The sequence below is a fragment of the Erythrolamprus reginae genome, chromosome 8 (assembly GCF_031021105.1).
Source record: "Erythrolamprus reginae isolate rEryReg1 chromosome 8, rEryReg1.hap1, whole genome shotgun sequence".
Classification (NCBI taxonomy): Eukaryota; Metazoa; Chordata; class Lepidosauria; order Squamata; family Dipsadidae; genus Erythrolamprus; species Erythrolamprus reginae.
This window is the reverse complement of record NC_091957.1, coordinates 26,363,789-26,387,133: the sequence shown is the minus strand read 5'-3', so window position 1 is coordinate 26,387,133 and position 23,345 is coordinate 26,363,789. Positions and strand designations below refer to the sequence as shown.

At 43.7% G+C, this 23,345-nt stretch overlaps 1 protein-coding gene across 1 annotated transcript; it reads right to left on the bottom strand.

The window, feature by feature from the left end:
* Nucleotides 1–59: 59 nt before the first annotated feature.
* Nucleotides 60–21,302, bottom strand: LOC139171298 (protein-arginine deiminase type-3-like). The gene is made up of 16 exons (XM_070759393.1): nucleotides 21,153–21,302; nucleotides 18,337–18,520; nucleotides 17,417–17,489; nucleotides 17,111–17,172; nucleotides 16,601–16,718; nucleotides 16,098–16,223; nucleotides 14,594–14,766; nucleotides 12,153–12,256; nucleotides 11,910–12,021; nucleotides 10,355–10,462; nucleotides 9,933–10,093; nucleotides 8,482–8,620; nucleotides 4,866–4,959; nucleotides 4,472–4,563; nucleotides 2,124–2,285; nucleotides 60–1,285 (listed from the first exon to the last, which is right to left on the bottom strand). Exons 1-16 carry the CDS (start codon nucleotides 21,299–21,301, stop codon nucleotides 1,052–1,054), a joined length of 2,091 nt encoding a protein of 696 aa, XP_070615494.1. The 5' UTR covers nucleotide 21,302; the 3' UTR covers nucleotides 60–1,051.
* Between the last annotated feature and the right edge of the window lie 2,043 nt (nucleotides 21,303–23,345).

Here is a 23,345-nt window from a genome sequence, read left to right as displayed (position 1 = left end):
AATCATTCTGCCTTTATGACTATAATGGACGCATTGATTTTAAAAATGGAACACAATGCTTAACTGTTCTTCTCAATTTATTCAAACAATTGGTAGATCCATGAGAAAAGTCTCTGCAAGGTTTTTTAAAAATATAAAATAATTCAGCAGTGCACATTCCATTTAAAAACAAAGAGCCAAAGAAATATGGACTTCACAATCATTACGCTCTCATAACGCTCCATTGCAAATCAAGTGGTTGAAGTGCTAGAAATCAACATAAAACTGAAATATGGATTGATTACTCATAACTATTTTGATCTGCACAATTGGCAGCCAGTAAGCACTTTTAGGTCAAAAATTATTTTTCTTCCCAGATTCAAGATTGTGGACTAACTTGTTTTTGGAGAAATGTTCTATATCTGTTGGATGTCTACCTTTAGAGTGTGTTTTGGAGATTTCTTGATTTGTGACAATTTGACTTGGCTTATTTACTTAATTAAACCTGAGCTGGTGAGGTGAGAGAAATCGCATTCTTTGAAGGGCCATGAACCAACTAAGGTTATGAAATGTTTTCTTGGACCTCTATAACTAGTTTTAGAATTATTCTGTGTGGATAAGGAAAAGGATGAGTATTAAAATCTTTAAAAGGATTAGAGCAGGATGTCAAACCTACGGTGTCATGTTTTTGTCATGTGACATATTGTGGCTTTCTCATCCTTTGCTACACCAGGGTGTGGGTCTGCAGTTTGCAGGCGAGTTTGACACCCCTGGATTAGATCATGCTGCCTGAATTTAGCTGCCCTCTGTTCTTTTGGGGAACTGGGGAAACACAACCGGCAATATTTGGGCAGACCTGATACATCTAGAGAGGAGAAAGGCCTTCTTAGACACTGGAGAAAGTCTAAATCTCAAGAGAAGCTTCCAAGCACCTTCATATAACAACCGAAAGAGGAATCACCAGGAATCCTTGGAAAAGTTACTGGACTTCCTGTGGCAATGCGGAAGAAGACCTAGAAGGTCTGGGTCATCATCTTGATTGGGTGGAAAACTAGAAGGCATGATGAGGCCCTCAAGGCTTCATGTTCCACCACTTGAAGGAAAAGGGCTTCCGGCGGACATTTGTACCACAATGAACATCACCGTGGGCGATAAAGTAAGTTCCATAGTCATCAATGAAATTGCAGGACAACCCTAAGGGCTCCAGGAGACGTCGGACCTCTTTCTCCAAGCAGCATTGGCCGTCGATGACAGGTCCGAACGGCTTTGGGATGCCCAGGTGTTTCCCCAGAACAATCATATTTACCTGCACAAGGGAGATAACCGGTGGCCTAACAGGTTAGATTGCAATCAACATGATTTTGAACTGTACTGAAATTCAGCAGAAAGGAGACAAATAAGTTGTAATTGTCTACTTCTCTGTCTACTTTTAAAGTCAAAGAGGTTAAGTTCTTTACTACAGACAATTAAGTACAGTATTTATTTTCCACTTTCCCTGGGATTGTGTAGCTTCATGTTAGAGCTGTTCAGAAGGATGCTGTAGAAGTGAACACAAGACACCACTCTGGATTCACCCAATATTTTGAGCCAAATAAACCTTAGGGAAGGGGTCCCCAACCCTGGGGCCGCAGCATCCTACTGGGCTGTGGCCTACTCCTGATTTGCGCCACACAAGTGGTTGGCTGGAGCATGTGTGTGTATGCACACAACTCGCACAAGCGATGGGCCAGTGGGTACTTTTATGTGTGCCAGCTTGATATGTAAGTCGAGCTGCACCTGTGTGTGTCAGCCCACCCCTTGCTCAAGAATTGCCTGTGCCCTGGCCTGCCACTCACGCAGCTTAGTTCCCCTGTCCCCCACAGCTGGACCAGCAAGTCCCAAAGATTTGGGATCACTGTCTTAAGAGTTTGTTGTGATGTGTGTATCCAACCTAGCGCATCAAAAGTGTGTTTTGTGTTTTCTGTCATCCCTTGCCTTGAGAAGGGTTGGGCAACCAGAAAGTCAAATCTGGCTGCAGGTGAGATGCCCACTTCTTCTCCAAAGGACAACCAAAGTTGAATTAAGCTGAACCTTTGACTGGGAGGACCTGCGGGGTGACTTCTTGGCAGGTTCTTCTAAAAGCCCATTTGGATCGGGAGTCTTACCATGTCTGGGAAGTAAGCATCAGCGGACGCCTTGATCACTTTAAAATGTGGAAACATACGATAGTTGAGATTAGGACGAAAAAGCTGAGGTATCTCAATAATGTCCTCTTCTGCCAGGCCCAGCTCCTCTTTAAGGGTGTTTCTGTTATCATCAATGCACTCCTGAAAAGGGAAGAAAGAGAAGCTTCACTGAAAAGAAAGGAGTAGAAAGAGGCCACACTTAATATTTCAGTGACCACCAAGTGAGTTCAATGAAACCATGACCTCAATGCAGGGAATAGTGGAGTTGGGACCACAATCGAGGCCAAAATGTACGTAAGTAAGAAATTTGTTAAGTGCGCTTCGCTCTATTTTAAGATTTTTATTGCCGTGTTTCTTAAGTGGCACTGCAGTTGTTAAACTAGTAGCACAGTTATTATATCAACCTGGCTTCCTCATTGCCTTTGCTTGTCAGAAGGTCATCAAAAGGGACCATGTGACCCTGAGTCAATCATTGAAATATAAGTCACTTGATCATGGGGATGGTGCAACAGTCCTAAGTGTGAAAAATGATCCCTAAGTCACTTTGTTTAGTGTCATCATAACTTGAACGGTCGTTAAGCAAACTATTGTTAAGTCAAGGACAACCTGTAATCCCTGGAAGTTTTAGAATTTGATTGGAAAGCTGGGTCTATTTTCAAATATAACCCCTTGCTTTAATGATTTACTGACTAGGTAAGGCCCTGTGTCTTACGCATTGGCAAAAAGAATCAGAACGCAAAATGCAAACTTGGAGAGGACAACCTCAAAAACTTGAACCTTAGACGGTCTACAGTCGACCTCACCTCATTCCTAAGAAGTCTGTAAGGGGCATGCATAAGCACACCAGCATGCCTACCGTCCCTGTCCAAATTCACCTATATCTACTTGCTTTTGTTTATGTTAATACCATACCTATTATCTTGTACACGTTTTGATAGATAGATAGATAGATAGATAGATAGATAGATAGATAGATAGATAGATAGATAGATAGATAGATAGTGTTGTGATTCAGCCTGAGGCTCCTCAGGGACCGGCTGCGTCTCTGCTGGATCCATGCCCAGAGGAGGAGGACAGTGAATAGGAGGGGGAGGACCAGGCAGACGGGGGAGAGGAAAGTCAGGAAGAGGAGGAGGGAGAGCAGCCTGAGAGCCCCGGGGGGGGGCCCTCTCCCCAGCTAGTAGCCTGGACTCATTGGATGAAGAAGCACAGGCTATAATTGACATGAGACAGCGACGTGCAGCTCAGAGACGGGACCAATTAGAAAGGTATTTGCATCACTGAATTGGCAACAGCTGGGTTTGGGTGTGGTTCTCCTCAGCAGGGTTTAAAAGGCAGGCCTGCCCTTGCAGCCTTGTGGAGCGTTATCAACTGGAAGTTCTGTGCCCCTGCTTCGCTTCTCGGCGTCTCTGATCTTGGCTTGTGGCCTAGAAGTCTGGAAGACTTGGGGGAGGCGTGGGTTTGTTATCTCCAGCGTTGTTTTTGACAGCAAGAATCCTGTTTTATTTCATGGCCTTCGTGAAACCTATGTGAAGTTCCAGCGTGTTCCTGTCTGTAAGAACAGTTTCTGTTACCTGTGTTTGCTTTGAATTATATAAACTGCCTTTGCTTTTTACCAGTGTGTCTGGATTCTCTTTTTGGTTGGTGTTGGCTTCTGGAGGGACCCAGACAGAATAGATAGATAGATAGATAGATAGATAGATAGATAGATAGATAGATAGATAGATAGATAGATAGATAGATAGATAGATAGATAGAGTGGTACCACTACCTAAGAATGCCTCTACTTACAAATCTTTCTAGATAAGAACCGGGTGTTCAATATTTTTTTGCCTCTTCTCAAAAACCATTTTCTACTTACAAACCCAAACTGTAACCAGAAAATGCAGGGAGAAGACTCTCCGGGGCCTCTCTAGGAATCCTGTGGGAGGAAACAGGGCCGGAGAAGGCAGGGAGAAGCCTCCATGGGGCCTCTCTAGGAATCTCCTGGGAGGAAACAGGGCCTCCACCCTCCCTGTGATTTCCCCAATCACACGCTTTATTTGTTTTTACATTGATTCCTATGGGGAAAATTGCTGCTTCTTACAAACTTTTCTACTTAAGAACCTGGTCACGGAATGAATTAAGTTGGTAAGTAGAGGTACCACTGTAGGTAGGTAGGTAGGTAGATAGATAGATAGACTGAAGAAAGATAGAAGATAGATAGGTAAGCAGGCAGGCAGGCAGGCAGATAGAATCCCCATTTGAACAGAACAATGAATAATCCCTTAGTGCCCTTTGTTGGATCACTTGGTCTGCAGATTTAATAACAATACATGGGATCTTACTTGGCAATGTGTATTCCAATCACGTAAGAATCTGTCAGCAATGATTTCTGATATGGGACGGGGCTGTGGACCACCTTCCTGAAAATCAATTCCTATTCAGAAAAAAGAAAATGATTTGGTTTCTGATGTGCATGTTTCTTTTCATCCCTAGTTAGAAGCCCAGTGCTTGGTGTGAAGGATTATTGTAACTATTCTACAATAGAGAAAGTCCTTGCTGGTTCCCAATGGAGAAACCGTGTTGGAAGGGAGAAACACAACTCCTTGTAACGCAACCCAGCCCAACAGTTAACCTCATCCTTTTCAGAAAACGAAGCGTCCTTTGAAAAAATTGGGCTTCCCAGTTAATTTTTGTTTCAGTTAAAAGCCCTGCACAGAAGAGGATGAATCACCCGACCTTCAGGCATTTTGGCTTTCCCGTGGCCTTCCTTTTCCTTCTCTTCCAGCAGTTTGAAGCAGGCTCTTGGGCTGGCCAGCAACAGGCGGAAACCCTGGAATAAGGGAGAAAGAAAGGGAATGAGGCAGATGGGACAGAGAGGACTAGCTGCCTAAAAATAAGAATTTAGCATCTTAGGAGAAGCTTGATGCAGGGCAGACAGCCAGAAACTGCTGAAAGACACTTTGATCGCCACAACAAGTTTTCATCCATCACTGAGCTGGAGAGGAGAAGGTTGGTAAGTTATTTACCATATTTTTACCTCCAAAAAATATGCCAAAAACTGGGTACGTCTTATACAAGGAAGGTTGCGTGGGGGGCGGAGTTGGGTGGTGGTGGTCATTGTCGTCGGCCTCCCCATAGTCCTGCGGTGGCGGCTTTTCACACAGTTTGGCAGCTGACACCGGCCGCCACTGCCAAACTGCGTGAGAAGCTGCTACCGCCAGACTACAGGAAGGCTGCTGCCACCACTACTGATGCGGCAGCTCCTCTCCGCAGGCTACTTCCCCGGGCAGGGTTTGGTGTAAGTTACTTTGCGACCCTACCAGCTGCCTCAGGGTAGAGCGAGAAACTTTTTGCAATCTTGGGGATGGGACTGCGGCTGCCCCCTCCTTCCCTGCCACTGAGTCGGCGTCCAAACAAGGGGATTCCCTTGGCCCTTTCTCCTTCTGCAGTGGCCTACCCACGGTAGCTGAAGAAACTCAGCCTCGCGAGGTCAAGGCGGGCTGGCGATGGGGAAGGCTAAGCGTGCAGGTGGCTCCCAGATAGGTGGGCTGAGGCTGGGTGCTCTGCGTGGGGCTCTGCCAGTGGGCTGGCCCTGTCTTGCCCGTCCGTTGGATGCCTAGACGGTGGGGGAGCCTGCAGAGCCATTTCACTGGCAGCCGCCCAGACCCTGGACATGCGAAAGGGATAAGAGCGACTGGCGTTTGGGACAATCTCTGAGCGCTGAGAAAAGCTGCTTCCCGTATTCCAGTGTATTCAGCAGCGATTCCTCCCAGCGAGCCGTGGGCTAGTTAGGGCTGCAGACAAGGATAGGCAGCGTCTGCCATTCCCGCATCCCCCAAAGACCCTTGATGGTGTGTTTTGACAGGTGCCGAGCTTCTCGGCTTTCTAGTGGTGGCTATACTAGGGACGAAGCTCCAGTAACCCTGTGGCCGATGGCAGGTCCGGGGAGACGGGCTCACCCAGGCTCCAAAGCATTCCTGCCGCCGCCACTTTGCTGCTGGTGCAAGGTGGAGCTGCTCACCTGAGCGAGTTTTCTGCCTGCCGGGAGGGCTCCTCGGCCGAGGGTGAAAGTCTGGCAGGTCCTGGGGGACCGCCCTTTCCCTTAGTGACCTTAGCAATGGATCCTCCGAAGGGGCACCCCGAACGAGAAAGCGTGCATCAAGCTTTCTCCTCGCCTCCCAAACTCCTTCCGACTCCGCATGGTAAGAAGAAGCAGCAGCCCGGAACGTTTAGCCGGAGCTGGGCTTTCTTTCGGTCTTTGGATGTGGGAGAGCTGAACACCACCACCCCACCCCGGGGGCTAATAAAAAGTATACATGGTTTTAAAAAGTATACATGGTTGTAAAACATATTCTGCTACACTGGTATTTTATTAAACAATATAATACTACACCATTTGGTTCAGAATACTTTTTTCATTGTTTTCCTCCCCTAAAATCTAGGTGCATTTTATACACCAGTGAGTCTTACACACCGAAAAATATGGTAAGTCTTTTCTCATATCAAGGTTTTTAGGGAAGAGGTATTCTATAAGCGTACTGATGTTTAATCAGTTCCAGTTCCAGTTCTTGGTCTCTCCTAACCCTAGAGATTAAAAGCTGGATCAGAGATCCACTTCGAAAACAGTAATCTGCTAAAGCCTTAGGACTCATCTTTGTGAATATCCCTCCTTTGGGTTGGACTAGAAGACCTCCGTGGTCCCTTCCAACTCTGTTATTTCTTTGGTAGCAAAACAGGCTCTCCGTTGAGATAGAACCTCAGTGAAACACCCTAAAAGGGCTCCCAATTGCAAGAGTTGCCCCCACCCTCCTTGCCTTTCGCAAGCTTCTTAAAACCCACCTCTATCGTCAGGCATGGGGGAATTGAAATTTCCCTTCCCCCTAGGCTTATAGAATTTATACATGGTATGCTTGCATGTATGAGTGGTTCTTTAAATTGGGGTTTTTTAGATTGTTTTTAATATTAGATTTGTTTACATTGTCTTTTTATATTGTTGTTAGCCAACTGGTTGTCCCAAAGGAGATTTTTCAAAAGGCAACTGGACTTTGCTTTTCCTTGAAATTGTTTGGCTTCTCATCCGAGAAGCTCCTTCCTTTCTATCAGCCGTTCTCTGTTCTATCTTCGGTTCTAAGAGCCCTGGTGGCGCAGTAGTTAGAATGCAGTATTGCAAGCTAATTCTGCCAACTGCCAGCAGTTTGATCCTGACCGGCTCAAGGTTGACTCATCCTTCCATCCTTCCGAAGTCAATCAAATGAGGACCCAGTTGGTTGGGGGCAAGAGGCTGACTCTAAACCGCTTAGAGCTGTAAGGCACTATGAAGTGGTATATAAGTTAAATACCTTTGGGACAACCATGATTTGGATGACTGAGATCCTCCATATACCAGTGTGGGTTGATTTATAGACTTTATAGGCCTCCAGGCTCTTAAAAGTGGCAAGTTGAAATATTTGGTTAGGACAATTTCTTAGAGGGGATAAGAGGGACTAGGGCAATGGTTTCCAAGCTTTTGGACACCAGGGACTCCTTCTGTGTAGAGAAGGATTTCCGTGGACCAGAGGGGGTGTGGTTTCGTGTGCTGCCTGCATCTCACGGATGGGGCTTTGTGTCAGATTCCAAGTACAGTGGTACCTCTACCTACAAACGCCTCTACTTAAGAACTTGTCTAGATAACAACCGTGTGTTCAAGATTTTTTTTGCTTCTTCTCAAGAACCATTTTCCACTTGCAAACCCGAGCCTCCAAAACTGTAACTGGAAAAGGCAGGAAGAAGCCTCCGTGGGGCCTCTCTACGAATCTCCTGGGAGGAAATAGGGCCGGAAAAGGCAGGGAGAAGCCTCTGTGGGGCCTCTTTAGGAATCTCCTGGGAGGAAGCGGCCTCCACCCTCCCTGTGGTTTCCCCAATCACACACATTATTTGCTTTTACATTGATTCCTATGGGGAAAATTGCTTCTTCTTACAAACTTTTCTACTTAAGAACCTGGTCACGGAACGAATTAAGTTAGTAAGTAGAGGTACCAATGTAACGCATTGTTTGCCCAGTCCAGTTTCTGACATGCAGCAGCCTGGAGCCAGTTCAATAACCAGGATTTGAGACCCCTGGACAAGGGTTTGCCATAAACAAAACCTCCCTTGATGGTGAATATTGTAAATACAACCATATTTCCTCAAAGGGTCTAATGGGACACTTTATAGAAGACTTAGAAGCTGCCCCACTGAGTATAAATTCTGAATGTCAAACAATTCTCACTGCAGCTATTGACCAGCCTCCAAAGCTGCCTTGACATGTTTGCTAATTATGCAAATCAGTCCCTTAAAGTTTTTTCCGGTTTTAAAGAAGAGTATGGATCCATACCTTCTGGTCCGGGGCAGGCACGAAGGTGAGGAATTCATCTACGTGTCCCACATTGAGCCAATCTGTGAAGAGCTCAATGGGAGATTGTACAACTTGGGCATAGAGGAAATCCTTGACCAGTTTGGACATTGGGATAAACCTACAAAAAAAAAAAGATAGGATCTGAATTTTCATGGTGTGCTAAACCATGATTTGTTAGTGCATAAAAATCAATGGATTTCCCGTCACTCTGTCATACAATGCCCATTATAAGTTAAGCTGCAATTATAAATGTGTCTTATATTGAATTGACCCAAAACTTAATCAGGTGATGTTTTAGCAGGGTAGCTTTTGATTAAGGTTGGCATCCAACCAAGAAACTCTTTTATTCAATCCCTCTTCATCCGATTTATAACCATTGAAAAACACAATTTAAAAAAAATCTCCATAGCCTTGTTTAAAATATTTTCATTGCTTGCTTTTTGGAAGCTTTATCTGGAGTCCGTTCCTGGAGTAGACCAGTGATGGCGAACCTACGGCACGGGTGCCACAGGTGGCACACAGAGCCATATCTGCTGGCAGGTGAGCTGTTGCCCTAGCCCAGTTCCAATATGTGTGTGTGTGCCAGCCAGCTGATTTTTGGCTTGCACAGAGGCTCTGGAAGAGTGTTTTTGGCTTCCAGAGAGCCTGGGGGGGGGGGACAATGGGGGGGAGGGTGTTTTTACCCTCCCCCGGCTCCAGGGAAGACATTGGAGCCTGGGGAGGGGGAGACACAAGCCTACTGGGCCCACCAGAAATTGGGAAACGCCATTTCCACCCTCCAGAGGGCCTCCGGGGGGGGGGGGAGCTGTTTTCACTCTTCCCAGGCATTGAATTATGGATGTGGGTACGCATGCATGTGCGATAGCGTGCCTACAACAATCAAATTTCCCATGCACAATCCTACTGGCATTCATGGTGAAGGTTGAACGTCATTAACATGGAGAAATGTACAATTCTGTGTGGATGCTAGGGCAAACTTCTCCAGAACTTCCATATGGGATGATGCACTCCTAGAGCAGGGGGTCTCAAACTCAAGGATCCATCCCACGAGGTGTTTAGATCTGGTCTATGGAGCCGCCCTAAAAACAGCAAAGAACCAGCCCACAATCCATCTGCCAGTGAAAACAGCTTGTGGAGCCACACATGCCCTACCCCAAAACAAGCTCTGTTTTCCATGGCAGGGAGAAGCAGGAGGCCACCAAGGCTGAAAACAGAGCCTGGGAGCCTGTTCTCGCTGGCAGAGCGCCCGGACTACCACGGAAGCTCCTGAAACAAGTGATGTCATCTTGCCATACCCCTGGCCACATCCGCCCACCGAGAGGTCAAACACAGCCCTCAATGAAATGGAGCTGGACACACCTGCCCTAGAGACTCTCATGAGTTTAAACCACAGATACGTGGGAATCTTCTTATCTCCTGTCATCACTTACCTAGGGAAGCGGGACCCTATTAGGATGCGCCCAAGGGGATATTCCTTGCCTTTGACGTTCACCGGAGGGCTGACTTCAAGATTCCCAAATGAGTCCAGGCTACTACCGCTAGGATGTTCATCAGAGGATGACTCCCGTTTTACATACCCGAAATCTGGACCCTTGAAGGGAAAGCAAACGGTTGTGTCAAACACATCTTATTCAATCTTCCTTTTATCCATGCTGCAATTTGTGAGATTGAGTTACACAAATGCATTTAAAACTTCCTTCCAGTGCCTCTGACCTATCAGTCTCATGTTTAATAAAGGGAATATCAGTAAGGCAACCATGAATTTTGACATTTTTATGAATTAAGTGTTGAGAACATACTGCGCTGTGATTGAGCCAAGATCAAAGGAGTGGGGGGGGGGGATACAACTTACCAAAATTTTCTTAAAGGGGAAATCCTTCAGCCCTCTGTTCCTTGGGGAGTCAAAGACAACCGGAAAAGTTTTGTGGGGAGCCTGGATGTATCCAATCTCCATCTCATCCTAAATTGACAGAAGAGTTGAAATAAAATTAAAAAGGTTTCACGGTCAACTCTTTATGTTGTGCAACAGATTATAGAAACTTTCAGTCTCTTGAAAGTCAAGGGAAAGCAATTCAGTTTTCTCTACTAAAATTGCTTTTAAAGAATAATGTTTGAGGCATCGTTTTGAGTGGTCCCTGATCTCTGAGCTTATTTATTTATTATTTATTATTTGGATTTGTATGCCGCCCCTCTCCGAAGACTTGTTTTCTTGCATTACCCAAACTAGCAAGCTGAGAGAGAACCAAGGATCCTCTCTGCATACTCCACTCCCTTCTAGCACTGATGAAGTTACCTGGTTAGATATGAAATATCTGCAAGAAACAAGAAAGCTCAGATATCACCAAGGGCCCTATAGCTCTCCTCCTCTTCCTCTCTGCCCATCCCAAACTGCTTAGCATTGATTATGTTACCTTTAAGGTCATGAAACATTTGTAAGAAAACAAGGAAGCTCAGAGAGCAACAAGGACCCCTCATGTCAACCCTGAGCTACAAATGTTCTTTATAGGCATAGAATTGATTGCAACGGAGTGAAAATAATTGGGAACCATAAATATGGATAAGAATTTCAATGAACTTTTGATGTTATCATACCAGTGGATGCACTACAAGGAAGAGATGCAACATAACATTGATTAAAAACACCTCCCAATTATTTCTGGAGATACATAGGATAAGAACTACAGGAGTGATTGCAGTGGCTAAGAGGAGGAGCTCTCACCACACAATCAGGAGGCTGTGAGTTCAATCCTAGGTAGAGGCAGATACAGTGGTACCTCTACCTACAAACGCCTCTACTTATGAACTTTTCTAGATAAGAACCGGGTGTTCAAGATTTTTTTGCCTCTTCTCAAGAACCATTTTCCACTTACAAACCTGACCCTACAAAACTGTAACTGGAAAAGGCAGGGAAAAGCCTCCATGGGGCCTCTCTAGGAATCTCCTGGGAGGAAACAGGGCCAGAAAAGGGGGGGAGAAGCCTTTGTGGGGCCTCTCTAGGAATCTTCTGGGAGGAAACAGGGCCTCCACCCTCCCTATGGTTTCCCCATTCAAACGCATTATTTGCTTTTACATTGATTTCTATGGGAAAAATTGCTTCTTCTTACAAACTTTTTTACTTAAGAACCTGGTCACGGAATGAATTAAGTTCATAAGTAGAGGTACTACTGTAGTTTTCTTTCTCTTTACATAATGAGAATATATATATCTGCTAAACAAAACTCCGTATTGACAGCAGGAAAGGCATCTGGCCATTAAACACTTTGCTACCTCCATTCAATTGCCCAGACTTCACCCCGCAAGGGATTATTGGGTCGTTAAAAGATGACAATGATGTACAGGATAAGAACTACCCCAGTATCTCATTTAACAGTTCACCTGACACAAATGGCCTCTGGTCTGTGACCTACCTGGATCCATCTGTCGTAGCGATTTTCATCTTCTGTACAGATAATAAAATTGCATCCAGCTTTTTTGGCAAGTTTCCTTATATTTTCCACAAAATCATCATTATCACGGACACTGTACATTCAGAAGAAAAGGTGGAGATGTTAAAAGAAAAACAATAGAGGAGAAAGTTTCAGGTGTTCATCAAACTTGATGGTGGGTGTACAAAAAGCTTCATACATGTATGTTGGTCCATGACTCCTTACCTGCAGACATAAACGGAAACTGGCTGCAAGATATTTGGGGTCATAATCCATGGAGCAACACGGAAGATCAAGCTATCTGTCAAAATAGAAGTTTCTGGGACCCCCTGAAGCAGGAAAATACAGGAGACAAGGACCAAGAAATATGTTGAATTCCAGAAAGATGCATGTAAACATTTAAAAGCTACAATAAATCAATATCAACTTTATTTGATTAGTCAATCAACCATATCAAAGCGAGGAAAAGGACCACATTGGTCGTCATAAAACTGTGACTGGTTAAAATACAATAAAATTGCCTAAAATAGAGGGAATTTGAATAAATAATATGTTAAAATGCAGTATAATATGCTAAAATTGAGTAGTAAAACATGAGAATATAACTTGTGCAAAGGATTATATTAAACAAATCTAAGATACTGATATAAAATATTCTTAAGTGAGTTCATCTCCTTTGCATGCCATCCCAATATGTTCTATAAAACGTATTCTCATCTGAACAGCCCTGACTATAAACTTAGCGGTTCTAGAAACTACATATATATTTGTACCCTGAAGAAAATATGATAATTGTTTATTACAGTCCCAGTGTATGATTTTGTCAAGTAGGGGCTGTAAATACTGAGGTCTTACTGAGGAGTATAGTTTACAATTGAGTAGCACATGTGCAATGTCTTCTATTTCTGGTGCACCGCAAATGCATGGTCTCCCAAAATATGGTACTTGGTGGAATCGTCCATATTTGACCATAGAATCTAACTGCTCAAATCTTGCTCTAGTGAGTGCTGTTCTATGGTATTGGGTCAGACCTATTGTCAGGTATTTTTCTAGTTGAAATGCTGTTTTGTTCTTGGCTAACCATTTCAGTGACCTGCACTTAGAAAGTGCCTCAATATCAGTTTGTGCATTAACATCTAAAACTGTTTAAATATTGCCTTGGCCTGATGTCCAGCTGAAAGCAGGTGTTGCATTGAAAAACTGAAATATAGGGTGGTTTGAGAAAGTTGGTTGACCCATGTAGTAGGTTTGGGTGTGCCCATCTGTTCTTCTAAGCACATTTTTGGGAGTCTGTCAGGTTCCATTGGGAGAATCCTCCACCAATAGTTGAAGACTTTAATAACTTAAACTGTAGATGGAGTGGATGCCAGTTTCAGCTCTTACTGCTGCTGCGGATGTATTTCTATCGGTCCCCAAGATGCTTCTTAGAAAGCATGCTTGGTTTTGTTCTAGTGGTGCAGCCTTTAACAGGCCCCACAATTCCGCACCATATGTTAGCACAGGTGTGGTTTTTGCTTTATAGACCTTTAGAATTGGGAGCAGGGAGCTTGGGTGATTATAAATAAGTAGTATAATTAACTTTTTAGAGCTTGCTGTGGCCTTCATAGAACTTTGTTTAAAATGATTGGCCCAGGGCCCTGTATCTGTAAAAACCACCCCTAAGTAGGTGAATCTGTCTATTTGTTCTATAGGCTCCCCATCTAAATACCAGTTATATTTAACTCGCCTTTTCCCAAAAACCACCACTTTGGATTTGTGCTTATTAATGTTCAAGTAGTTAAGAGCACAATAATCACTAAATTTCCTCATCAGTCTTCTCAAGCCTACTTGAGAATGTGCCATCAGGACCATGTCGTCAGCATATAGAAGGATGTTAATATGTCTATTGAGGATCTTTGGCATGTGAAGGTCTGTGGAATGGAGAAATCCTGGAATGTCATTGACAAAAAGGTTAAATAACATTGGGGCCAAGATTTAGGAGTACAGAGCTAAGCTTGAAGTAAAAACAACAACAGAAAGGCCAACGTTCTCTTTAGTTCAGGAAAGGAAGAGGGGTAAGAAAGAAGCTCAAGATAATATCATGTTGATCCTCTTTACTAAAGGAAATTTAAGGTTTCAAGATTCTGTTCATTATACTTTCTGCAATAATAAAATATAATTCCTGCAATTTTGGGGGGTTCTGTTTCCTGACCTGCATTCTCTTGAATAGCTGATAAATGAAGAAGAAGTGAAGAAGGTCCTAGAGCAGTGGTTCTTAACCTAGGGGTCGGGACCCCTTTGGGGGTCGAATGACCATTTCACAGGGGTTGCCTAAGACCCTGAGAAAAGACAAATTTCCCACGGTGTTAGGAACTAAAGCTTCTATTCTGGCGCCTTGGAACATATTTTTACAATCCGACCAATCAGGCGTTTACATTGAGGGTGTCCCTCTGACCTTCCTGCCAATGGGCTCTGTTGGGAGAATTGCCGCTAGACTTATGGTTGGGAATTACCACAACAAGAGGAACTATATTAAGGGGTCGCGGCATTAGAAAGGTTGAGAACCACTGTCCTAGAGAGAGGTCCTATGATGATGATTGAAAAAGCCTTCCAAATGCTTTCTCCATTTCTTTTCAAATGTGTTTCTTTCTCCCTCTTCCCCATGTTCTCTTTGATGTTCTCCATACCTTCTTGGCGGGCTCCAGGAGTGAAGCGTGGAAAGGGACAAGCCCTGAGAAGTCAGCATCAGGAAATTTCAGCCCTTCCACGTAGAAAACGCTCTCCACTTGATCAGGATTCCATTTCACATGGTAAGAGATCTTTCCGGATCCTAGAACATGTTTGTAATATCTCTTCTTGTCTGTGAATCAAAACCCAATCCTGTATTATTCATTTCTTTGTCTCTTGAAAGCAAACATACAAACATACATTTAGGCAATCTGCATAATTAAACCCAAGCACATTAATCCTTTGAAATCCAAAGGGCTCAATTGGTCATCACTGGTGGCCAGAGAGCTGGTCAAACTTTTGATCTGTCATAACAAAATTATGGCTGCTGTCATTCCTCTGTCGGAGTCTGAATTGGAGATGGAAGGTGAACAGCTGACAGCGGGAGAGTGTCTCCATTGGTTGTACAGTATAGGAAACTGGGGAAGAGCAAAGTCTGGCTGGGCAGAGCAGGGAAGAGGGAGAACAAGGGAGAGAGGATTCAGATGAAGATCAAGGCCCATCCCCTTCTCATTCTAGGGCAAAGGGAAGAATGCAGATGAGACCAATGGGGGTTGTGTGGCTTAGGAGGAAGCAAAGGGCTCTGATTCCCTTTACAAGGCACACCTGCGGATAGAGATTAAAGGAGGGGCAGTTGGGAAGGGCATTTGTAAAAGCTGAGTTCATCTCTTCCTAACTGCTTTATTTGAGTTCCTGGCATCATCCCAACTGGTTTGATTTACTGCCATGCTACTTCACTTTTGGAACTCTCTTATTTTGCTTGCCCTGCCAAGATTAATTACCTTATCTTGCCTTGTTGAATTTATAATTGGAAGATTGCTGCTTATAACAATTGGACTGGAGTATTTTTAACCAAAGGCTGTTTGTATGTTTGTGGGAGACTTTTTCTCAATACAGGAAGGTAAAAGGAATGTTTGGGGCAAAGTTGGAGCTAATAAAGGGACTCGTATTTATTCTCTGGCTGTGTTGCCTTTGTCCAATGCCCTGGTTCATCACAGCCACCCTCTTTGATGCAGGACAAGGAGGGCAGGCATCTGCATGATCTTCTCAAAAATACTCCTTTGTGTTCTCTAGATCATCATCAACTTCATTTAATGAGCTATAATGCCTTGTGAAGTGGAGTCTGGGAAACTGAAAGGAGCTAGTAGAGTGTTTTAATGGCCGGACGCCCTTCCTGTTGCCAATGTGGAGTTTTCTTCAGCAGATATATTCTCATTGTGCCCAGAGAGAGAAATCTCTACCTAGGTTCGAACTCATAGCCTCCTGATTTTGAGGCGAGAGCTCCACCTCTAGGCCATCGCACCACTCCTTCTCTGTTTTCTCTAGATGAAGAGCAATAAAAGGAAAATTGGACACCATGGTTTCTTGGGGAATCTAGAACAAGCATTCTCTTTATGATCTTTGCTTCATTCGCCTTCAGTCTCAGTCCTGAGGCCCAAAGGCCTGCTGGCCTTCAATACTTACTTTTAGCGTAGAAGACTCCCACTTTGTCACTATCAGCTTTTGAGAGGTGGAGAATCAGTTGGTACTTTGCAAAAACTTCCTTAGGTCCCTTAGTTGTCAGGATCATACGGGACATGTCCTCAAGGTCTAAAAGGAGAACCAATTCAATTCCAGTAGAGACAGAAATTATTGATTCCTGGCCTCACTCTTTTATTAACCACAATCTGGCTTTAGTTCAGGTGATGAGCTCAACTATTCACAATTTTTAACATGTCTGGTCGCATGACCACAGGTGCATGGCATGACCATTTATAATACTCTTGGGGTATTATATGGACCATCAAGCACCCATTCAGTGATTAATTGCCACCGGTCATCATCTGAGGACTCTCTGTACTTCAGCCCAGTGTCCTCCCATTACAACAACACTGCTTTACAGATTGTGGATGTTGAAGTCCACACCTCTTAAAGGTTTTTGAGAATGAGAAAAACTGCCCTTAACAATGGGTGCTCCTCATGCCTACCTTGCATGGACGTCAGCTTGGTGTCCTTGTTGTCTTCTTCTTTGGCTGAAGGCTTGTCTCGGTCACAGTTCACCAAGAGAATGGCCCCTTTTCCATCTGGACCCCACTTCCACTGGCCCTGCACGGACAGGAAGCTGTGTCAGGATGGACATCAGCAAAATGGGGGTTCTGTTCCTCCTCCTCTTTGTGGGGGCCATGAAAAATAGCCACCTTCCTCTCCAGAAGCTGCCAGAAGGCCAAACTCTGGTCTCAGCTGCTCTTGTGAAAAGCAGTGTCTGCTTCCCAAGAGATCCAGCTACAATTTTGTTTATTATGTATTTATTCATTAGGTTTAGATGATTGTAATTAGCCGAGTGAGTTCATTACAGCACCACCCCAGCCAGGTGTGCCACTGATCAGTTAGCAAATCCCCTGCCAGCAAAGCCATCAGCTCCCCAACCTCTGTTCGCATTAACGTTAAAAATATTTTCATTCCCGTTATTCTGTTCCAACCAAAGAAATAATTTTAACCTTTTGCTTCCCTCCTTTGGTCACTGTCCCCGAACGGTTTATATCAGCATCCAAGGACATTTCTGCAGCAGGAAAACAAAGAGGGTGTCTGTGTTTAAAACAAAGAAACTTTTCATTTATTCCCATCCAAAGCCTCTGCTTGAAAAATGTATTTCAGGCCATGTTGGTTAGTTGTCTGCTTTTGCTTTTTCCCTGCTTGATCCCAGTCTGATCAGGGCAGGGTTCACCGATCCACATGTGCTGAGATACAGCCCTCCCCCATCCAACTTTTGGCTGTGCCACACCTCTGCATCTCTGCCAGCTTACCTATGCAGGTAATATGCAAAACTGCTTTGGCGATGGGGATATTGCTGATATCGTCATAGTAGGAAACTCTGATCTGCAATATAGCATCAAACAGTAAACTTAAGTCAAAGAATATTGGGGCTGTCACCCATTAAAATCCTCCCTTTGTAATACAGTGTGTTTACAACTTTATAATCTATCAAGGTGCCTATGCCCAAAGGAATATTGTATTGGGAAATTTTCAATTTGCTTCAAGATCCTTAAATAGCACTAGCGCTTAGACATAAACCGTTTCAAAGTGCTCCACAGCCCTCTCTAAGCGGTTTGCAGAGTCAGCCTATTGCCCCCTACAATCTGGGTTTTCATTTTACCACCCCGGAAGAATGGAAGTCTCAGTCAAACTTGAGCCAGTGAGGATCAAACTGCCCGCAATCGGCAGTCAGCAGATTAGCCTGCAGTACTTCATTCTAACCACTGCGCCATTAAACTTTGCTCTGCATTTTTATTACACTCAGTTTTTAAAACAATTCTTGTGCTGCATCTTGACAAGGGTCCTCCAAAGGAGGGGAGTTTGGGAACCTACCAAGCTAATTCATACAATTCATGCACTATTGGAGCATATAACTACTGGTGCAAAGCCAATGAAATGGAGACGGAGACATTCCCCAACTTATGTCTACTAGAGCAAATAAAATTATAATCACAAATCTCCTGGATCAACAAACTAACAAATGGAAAAAGCTGTGGCCTTCTTGTCCCTTGCGTAACAGAACAATTAGAAAAAAAGAGGTGCCCAAAGAATTAAGTATATAGATACAGCGATTCTTAGTATGGTGTGTAACTTGAAATGGCTGAGTAAATACAAACATACTTTTCAAGTAGACAGCTATTTGAAGCTACCACTGCCAAAACATCTTATGCAAGCAAGTTTCTTTCCTCACCTTTTCGTCATTGACATGGTCGCTTGGTGCATCCATGGTGGCCCTGAACTTGATGGTCTGGTCCAGCAGCCATTTTGAATCATGGCAGCAGACCTTTGATTTTGTCACGTCACCTTCGATTTTGTAGATGTTCAGGCCAGGGGTGGCCCAGATCTCGAAGGAAGTCGCACCCTTCGGGGCTGCCCTAAAGGAAAGACGCTGTTCATTGCAAAACTGTTCCCATTTAAGTCATAAAAGGGAGTTAAGATATACAGTTTCCTCCCTGCCTCCCTTTAATGCAGTGTTTCCCAACCTTGGCAACTTGAAGATATTTGGACTTCAATTCCCAGAAATCTCCAGCCAGCAAATGCTGGCTGGGGAATTCTGAGAGTTGAAGTCCAGATATCTTCAAGTTGCCAAGGTTGGGAAACACTGCTTTAATGCCTCCTGTCACAGGAATAATTCTGTTTGTTCATTGCCAAATCTCCACATAAATATGGGTGAGATCTGACTCCTAATGTCCAAGTTACTTTTTGACTGACAGAATGTGGTGCTCCCCTCTTTTTTCAGCCTGTTGCTCCCTTCAAATCTTAAGATTATCACAGTCCTAGAGTTTTGTGGTTTGTCTGTCTGTCTGTCCGTCTATCTCTCTTTATTTATTAATTGGATTTAGATTCTGCCCCTCTTTGAGGACTTAGGGCATCTCACAACATATAAAATACACAGTATACAATATCTTGAATTGAATTAACTAATTAAAAATCTAACACACACACACCAAAAACACATAAAAACAATCATTCGTTCACTCCACATTCTCTCAACACATTTATTGGCCAGGGGGCAAGATCTAAGGGCCCCAGGCTTGGCGGCATAAGTGAGTCTTCTGATCAGAGCTAATGTTTATTCAGCACACACACACACACACACACACACACACACACATATGACAATCACAACTCTCCCTTAAACTGCCCAGTCTAAGCCTGACAGGTGTTATTTTAATAAATCCTGACAATTACAGTAACCATAGATAGCCTTTTTAAAAATCACAAAATAGAAAGAACTTAAATATTCATTACTTTTGCCATGATTCATATCCAAGTTAAGTAAACAAATGACCTAGGGATATCTTAGGACAAAGTGTGTGGGTTTTACCATTCTTCTCAGAAATTCAGAAACCATCAGTACCTTTGTAAAATAACCTCCAAGCCATCACTGCAAATCTAATTTCTTCTCCTTTTTGGGTTGGAAAAAGTTGGTGCTAAGTTTCTATAAAGCTTTGTTTTTTAAAAAAAGTTTTAACAGAAGGGATGGCTCTTTGCCTTGTGTTTTGAAGGCAGAAAAAGACTGTGTAGAGAGACCAAAAGAAGTGTGCTAGATTTCTTTTTTAAAAATGTGAAGAATGGTTGCAGAAACTGTTTAACTAGCCTGGAAAAAAAAAGAAGTACTAGGGGTGACAGGTTTGCAGGTTTGCCTTGAAGAGGAGGCCAATTTATTTTCCAAAATACCCAAAGGTAAGGCAAGAAATGATGGATGGAAATTAATCAAGGCGAGAAATAACCAGGGATTAAGGAGAACTTTCCTAACAGTGAGGAGAAGTATTTAACCAATGCAACATCTTGCCTTCGGAAGATGTAGGTGCTTCATTGCTGGAGGCTTTTAACAAAAGACTGGACCAGCCTCTTGTTTGAAATAGTATAGAGCAGTCCTATGGCAACTGATGGTGAACCTAGGGCATGCATGCCACAGGTGGCACACGGAGCCATATTGGAAGGCATGCAAGGCATTGCCCTATGCCAGTTCCAGTGTGCATGCCCGCAGTGGCCAGCTGGTTTTTGGCCTTAGGGAAGGTCATTTTGCCCTTGGGAGGCTTCCCTGAAGCCCCAGAGTGTGAAAAATGGCCCAACAGGCAAACCAGAAGTTCAGCGAATCAGACTTCCAGTTTGCCCATTGTGCTGTTTTTTGCACTCCAAAAACTTCCTGAAGCCCCGTAGTGTGAAAAACGTCCGAACGTGCAAACCAGAAGTATGGAAAAATGGACTTCAGGTTTCCCTGTTGGGCTATTTTTTTGAACTACGGGGCTTCAGGAAGTTTCTCTGAAGCCTCCGGAGTGTGAAAAACAGCATAATGGGCAAACCGGAGGTCCATTTTCACAAGCCTTCGGTTGGGCCATATTTTCCACCGTTCCTGGCTTCAGTGAAGTCTGTGCGCATGGAGGGAGGAGGGCATGGGTGTGAGTACTTACTCTTGGCACGCGAACCAAAAAAGGTTTGCCATCACTGGTATAGGGTCTTCTGCTTGCGCAGGGGGTTGGACTAGAAGACCTCCAAGATCCCTTTCATCTCCAATTCCTATCGTGTTCTACCCTATCTTATCCTGTCCTACAAGATGGATTGTGTTGCCGTCAATTCTGAATGGAAATTCAACAGGGGCCCTTCCCTTCTCTCTGAGAACCAAGCACTTTTCCTGCTGCTTGTCAAAAGTTCAGGCAGCTCCTTCAGAAAGCAAAACAAATGATAGCATCGCCCATTACCCTTGCAGATGACCTGGTCGAGGACTTTCTTTCAAACCCCGAGGGCTATACAGAAATCTGGGCATCGTTTTTTGAGATACCTTACTCACTTCTATTCGGGCTTTTTTAGTGAACAGGTTCTCCCCCTTACGTCCCCTGGCAGTTAATAGATGTGAAATGAAAATACATATGCACACCGTAATTTATTTCTCTGCTAAATTTCAGCTGCCTTCTGTGAAACTGAAATAATATTTTAAGTTCTTCTTTTGTTCTGTAAATCAAAAATAAAAATGTTACATAAGAGGAATGTCTAGATGCTTACCCATGGATGTCCAGGCAGAGTTCAGTGCCCAGAATGTAGAAAGTGCTGGTAACCTTCTCCGTTGAAAGCTGGACGCATTTCCGATTAGCCATGCTGGGGTATTTTTTTTTCTGTCTTCCAGGAGGGTTTGCTGGCTCTGGAATAAACATCCCTGAGCTGGAGGGAGAGATATAAAAGGGGAAAGGATGGGGTGGGTACCTGCTCAGCCTCTCTCCATCTTGCCAGCTGATAGGCTAGTGCACACTCTAACCCCGCCTTTTCTGGGTTCAGGTGGCAGGTTTAGGAGATGTTCTCAGCCAAACAGTGTTATCAGCTTCCACGCCAGGGAGGAGGAGGAGGAAGTAGCTGCACGGTGTGGAGACTTCCTAGAAAGTAACTCAACTCGTGACTGACACAGTATAATATATTTCTTTATTTAGATTTGATTTCTATCCAGCCGAGATGGCACAGTGGTTAGAATGCAGTACCTGCAGGCTGCTTCTGCTGACTGCAATTTGGCAGTTCAAATCTCACCAGGCTTCTCCCCACCTTTTCTGGCCCTATTTCCTCCCAGGAGATTCCTAGAAAGGCCCCACAGACGATTTTCCCCACCTTTTCCAGCCCTGTTTCCTCCCAAGATTTTCCTAGAGAGGCCCCACAGAGGCTTCTCCCTGCCTTTTCCGGTTACAGTTTCGGAGGCTTGGGTTTGTAAGTAGAAAATGATTCTTGAGAAGAGGCAAAAAAATCTTCAACACCCGGTTCTTATCTAGAAAAGTTCATAAGTAGAAGCGTTCATAGGTAGAGGTACCACTGAATATGTGTGCTATTGCTATAGCAGCCCAATCCGGCAAACAACTCAAGGCTCACAATTTAGAAGAGTAGATTAGAAATAAAATCTTTAAAACATTTTAAACAATAAAGACAATAAAAGCCAAAAAGAACCTCTACAAAAAAACTCCCCAAACATTAAAGCATCTAATGTTTGACTTTTGTAATTGGAAACAAGTAAGACACTAACTTAGCGTAGATCCAAACCGTTCAGGGCAGTGGTATATCTGGAGGACTTGAGATCCACAGAAGATGTGTTTGAAAACAGTCAACCATCTCCCTACTCTGCAATAAATAAAGAGGTTTGAGGAGGTCTGCAAATAAGGACTTGCTGTAACCTGTATCTTTGTATGCCTCTTCAGTCCAGGGATGAGTTCTAAGTTACCTTGCCACCAGTTCGCTTCCTCTCGCGCAGGTGCAGTACTGAAAATCCCCCCAAAAAATAATTTTACAAATCTGAAAACAAGATGACGGCACATGTGCAGTGCCAGAAACTCTGCTCCTGCGCATTCTCAGAAGAAGAAAAAATAATAAAAAATTCTCCCTCTCAAATTTCCCCCCCCAAAATAATGCACCTTCCCTAAAATGGCAAACCAGCTCCGTGATGTCACCAACAATTTGCTATCAGTTCGGGCGAACTGGTCAAAACCAGTCTGAACCCAGCTCTGGTTCAGTCCATATTTGGAAAAAGTCCAGCTCTGAAAAAAGTCACTTAGGATCATTTTGCACAGTTATTTTGGTGACATGATCAAGATTCATATTGTTAGCAAATGGCTCAGTCTTTGGAGAAGGGCAGCATACAAATTTAATATAACAATAATAATAACAATAACAACAATAACAACAATAATAATAATGACGGTCGCAGTGTCCTGGAGTCACATGATCCAGTTTTGCGATTTTCTAACCAGCAAACTGAGTGGTGGAGCCAATTTCACCAAACAACTTTGTGATTAATTTAACAACTGCAGTGATTCACTTAACAACTCTGGCAAGGAAGGTCATAAGAGCAAATGTCTCACTTGGGAGCAGAAAGTGTGGTTTCTGCATAGCTCAACTGTGATTGTAAGTTGAGGGTTACCTGTAATACGTACACAAACACTCACATTTTTGTGACAATGACACTAATGCTGGAAGGTGTTGAGTGTACACCCAAGATCCCTTTCCAATAGCTTTAATGAGTGATGATGAAATTTGACAGCTTCTGTTAAGCCAATTAGCACCTTCTGTGAGATAAAACAAAAATCATCTCCCAATATCTCCAGAAGTGGCCATTTTAAGAGACTGCCTTTGCTTTGAAGTTTTTAGATTTATATTTATTTATTATTACGTAAGAAATAGAGAAGTGGATAAGCGAACCCTGTTGAGGTTGGACCGATGGGAGAA

Excerpts from the sequence above, each read along its gene's own strand:
- LOC139171298 (XM_070759393.1), bottom strand. The coding sequence starts at position 21,301 with ATGTTTATTCCAGAGCCAGCAAACCCTCCTGGAAGACAGAAAAAAAAA. Across the intron at positions 17,173-17,416 it reads TTTGCATATTACCTGCATAG|AAATGTCCTTGGATGCTGAT; the intron begins GTAAGCTGGCAG and ends TTCCTGCTGCAG. Across the intron at positions 8,621-9,932 it reads ATAGGGTCCCGCTTCCCTAG|GTTTATCCCAATGTCCAAAC; the intron begins GTAAGTGATGAC and ends TTTTTTTTGTAG.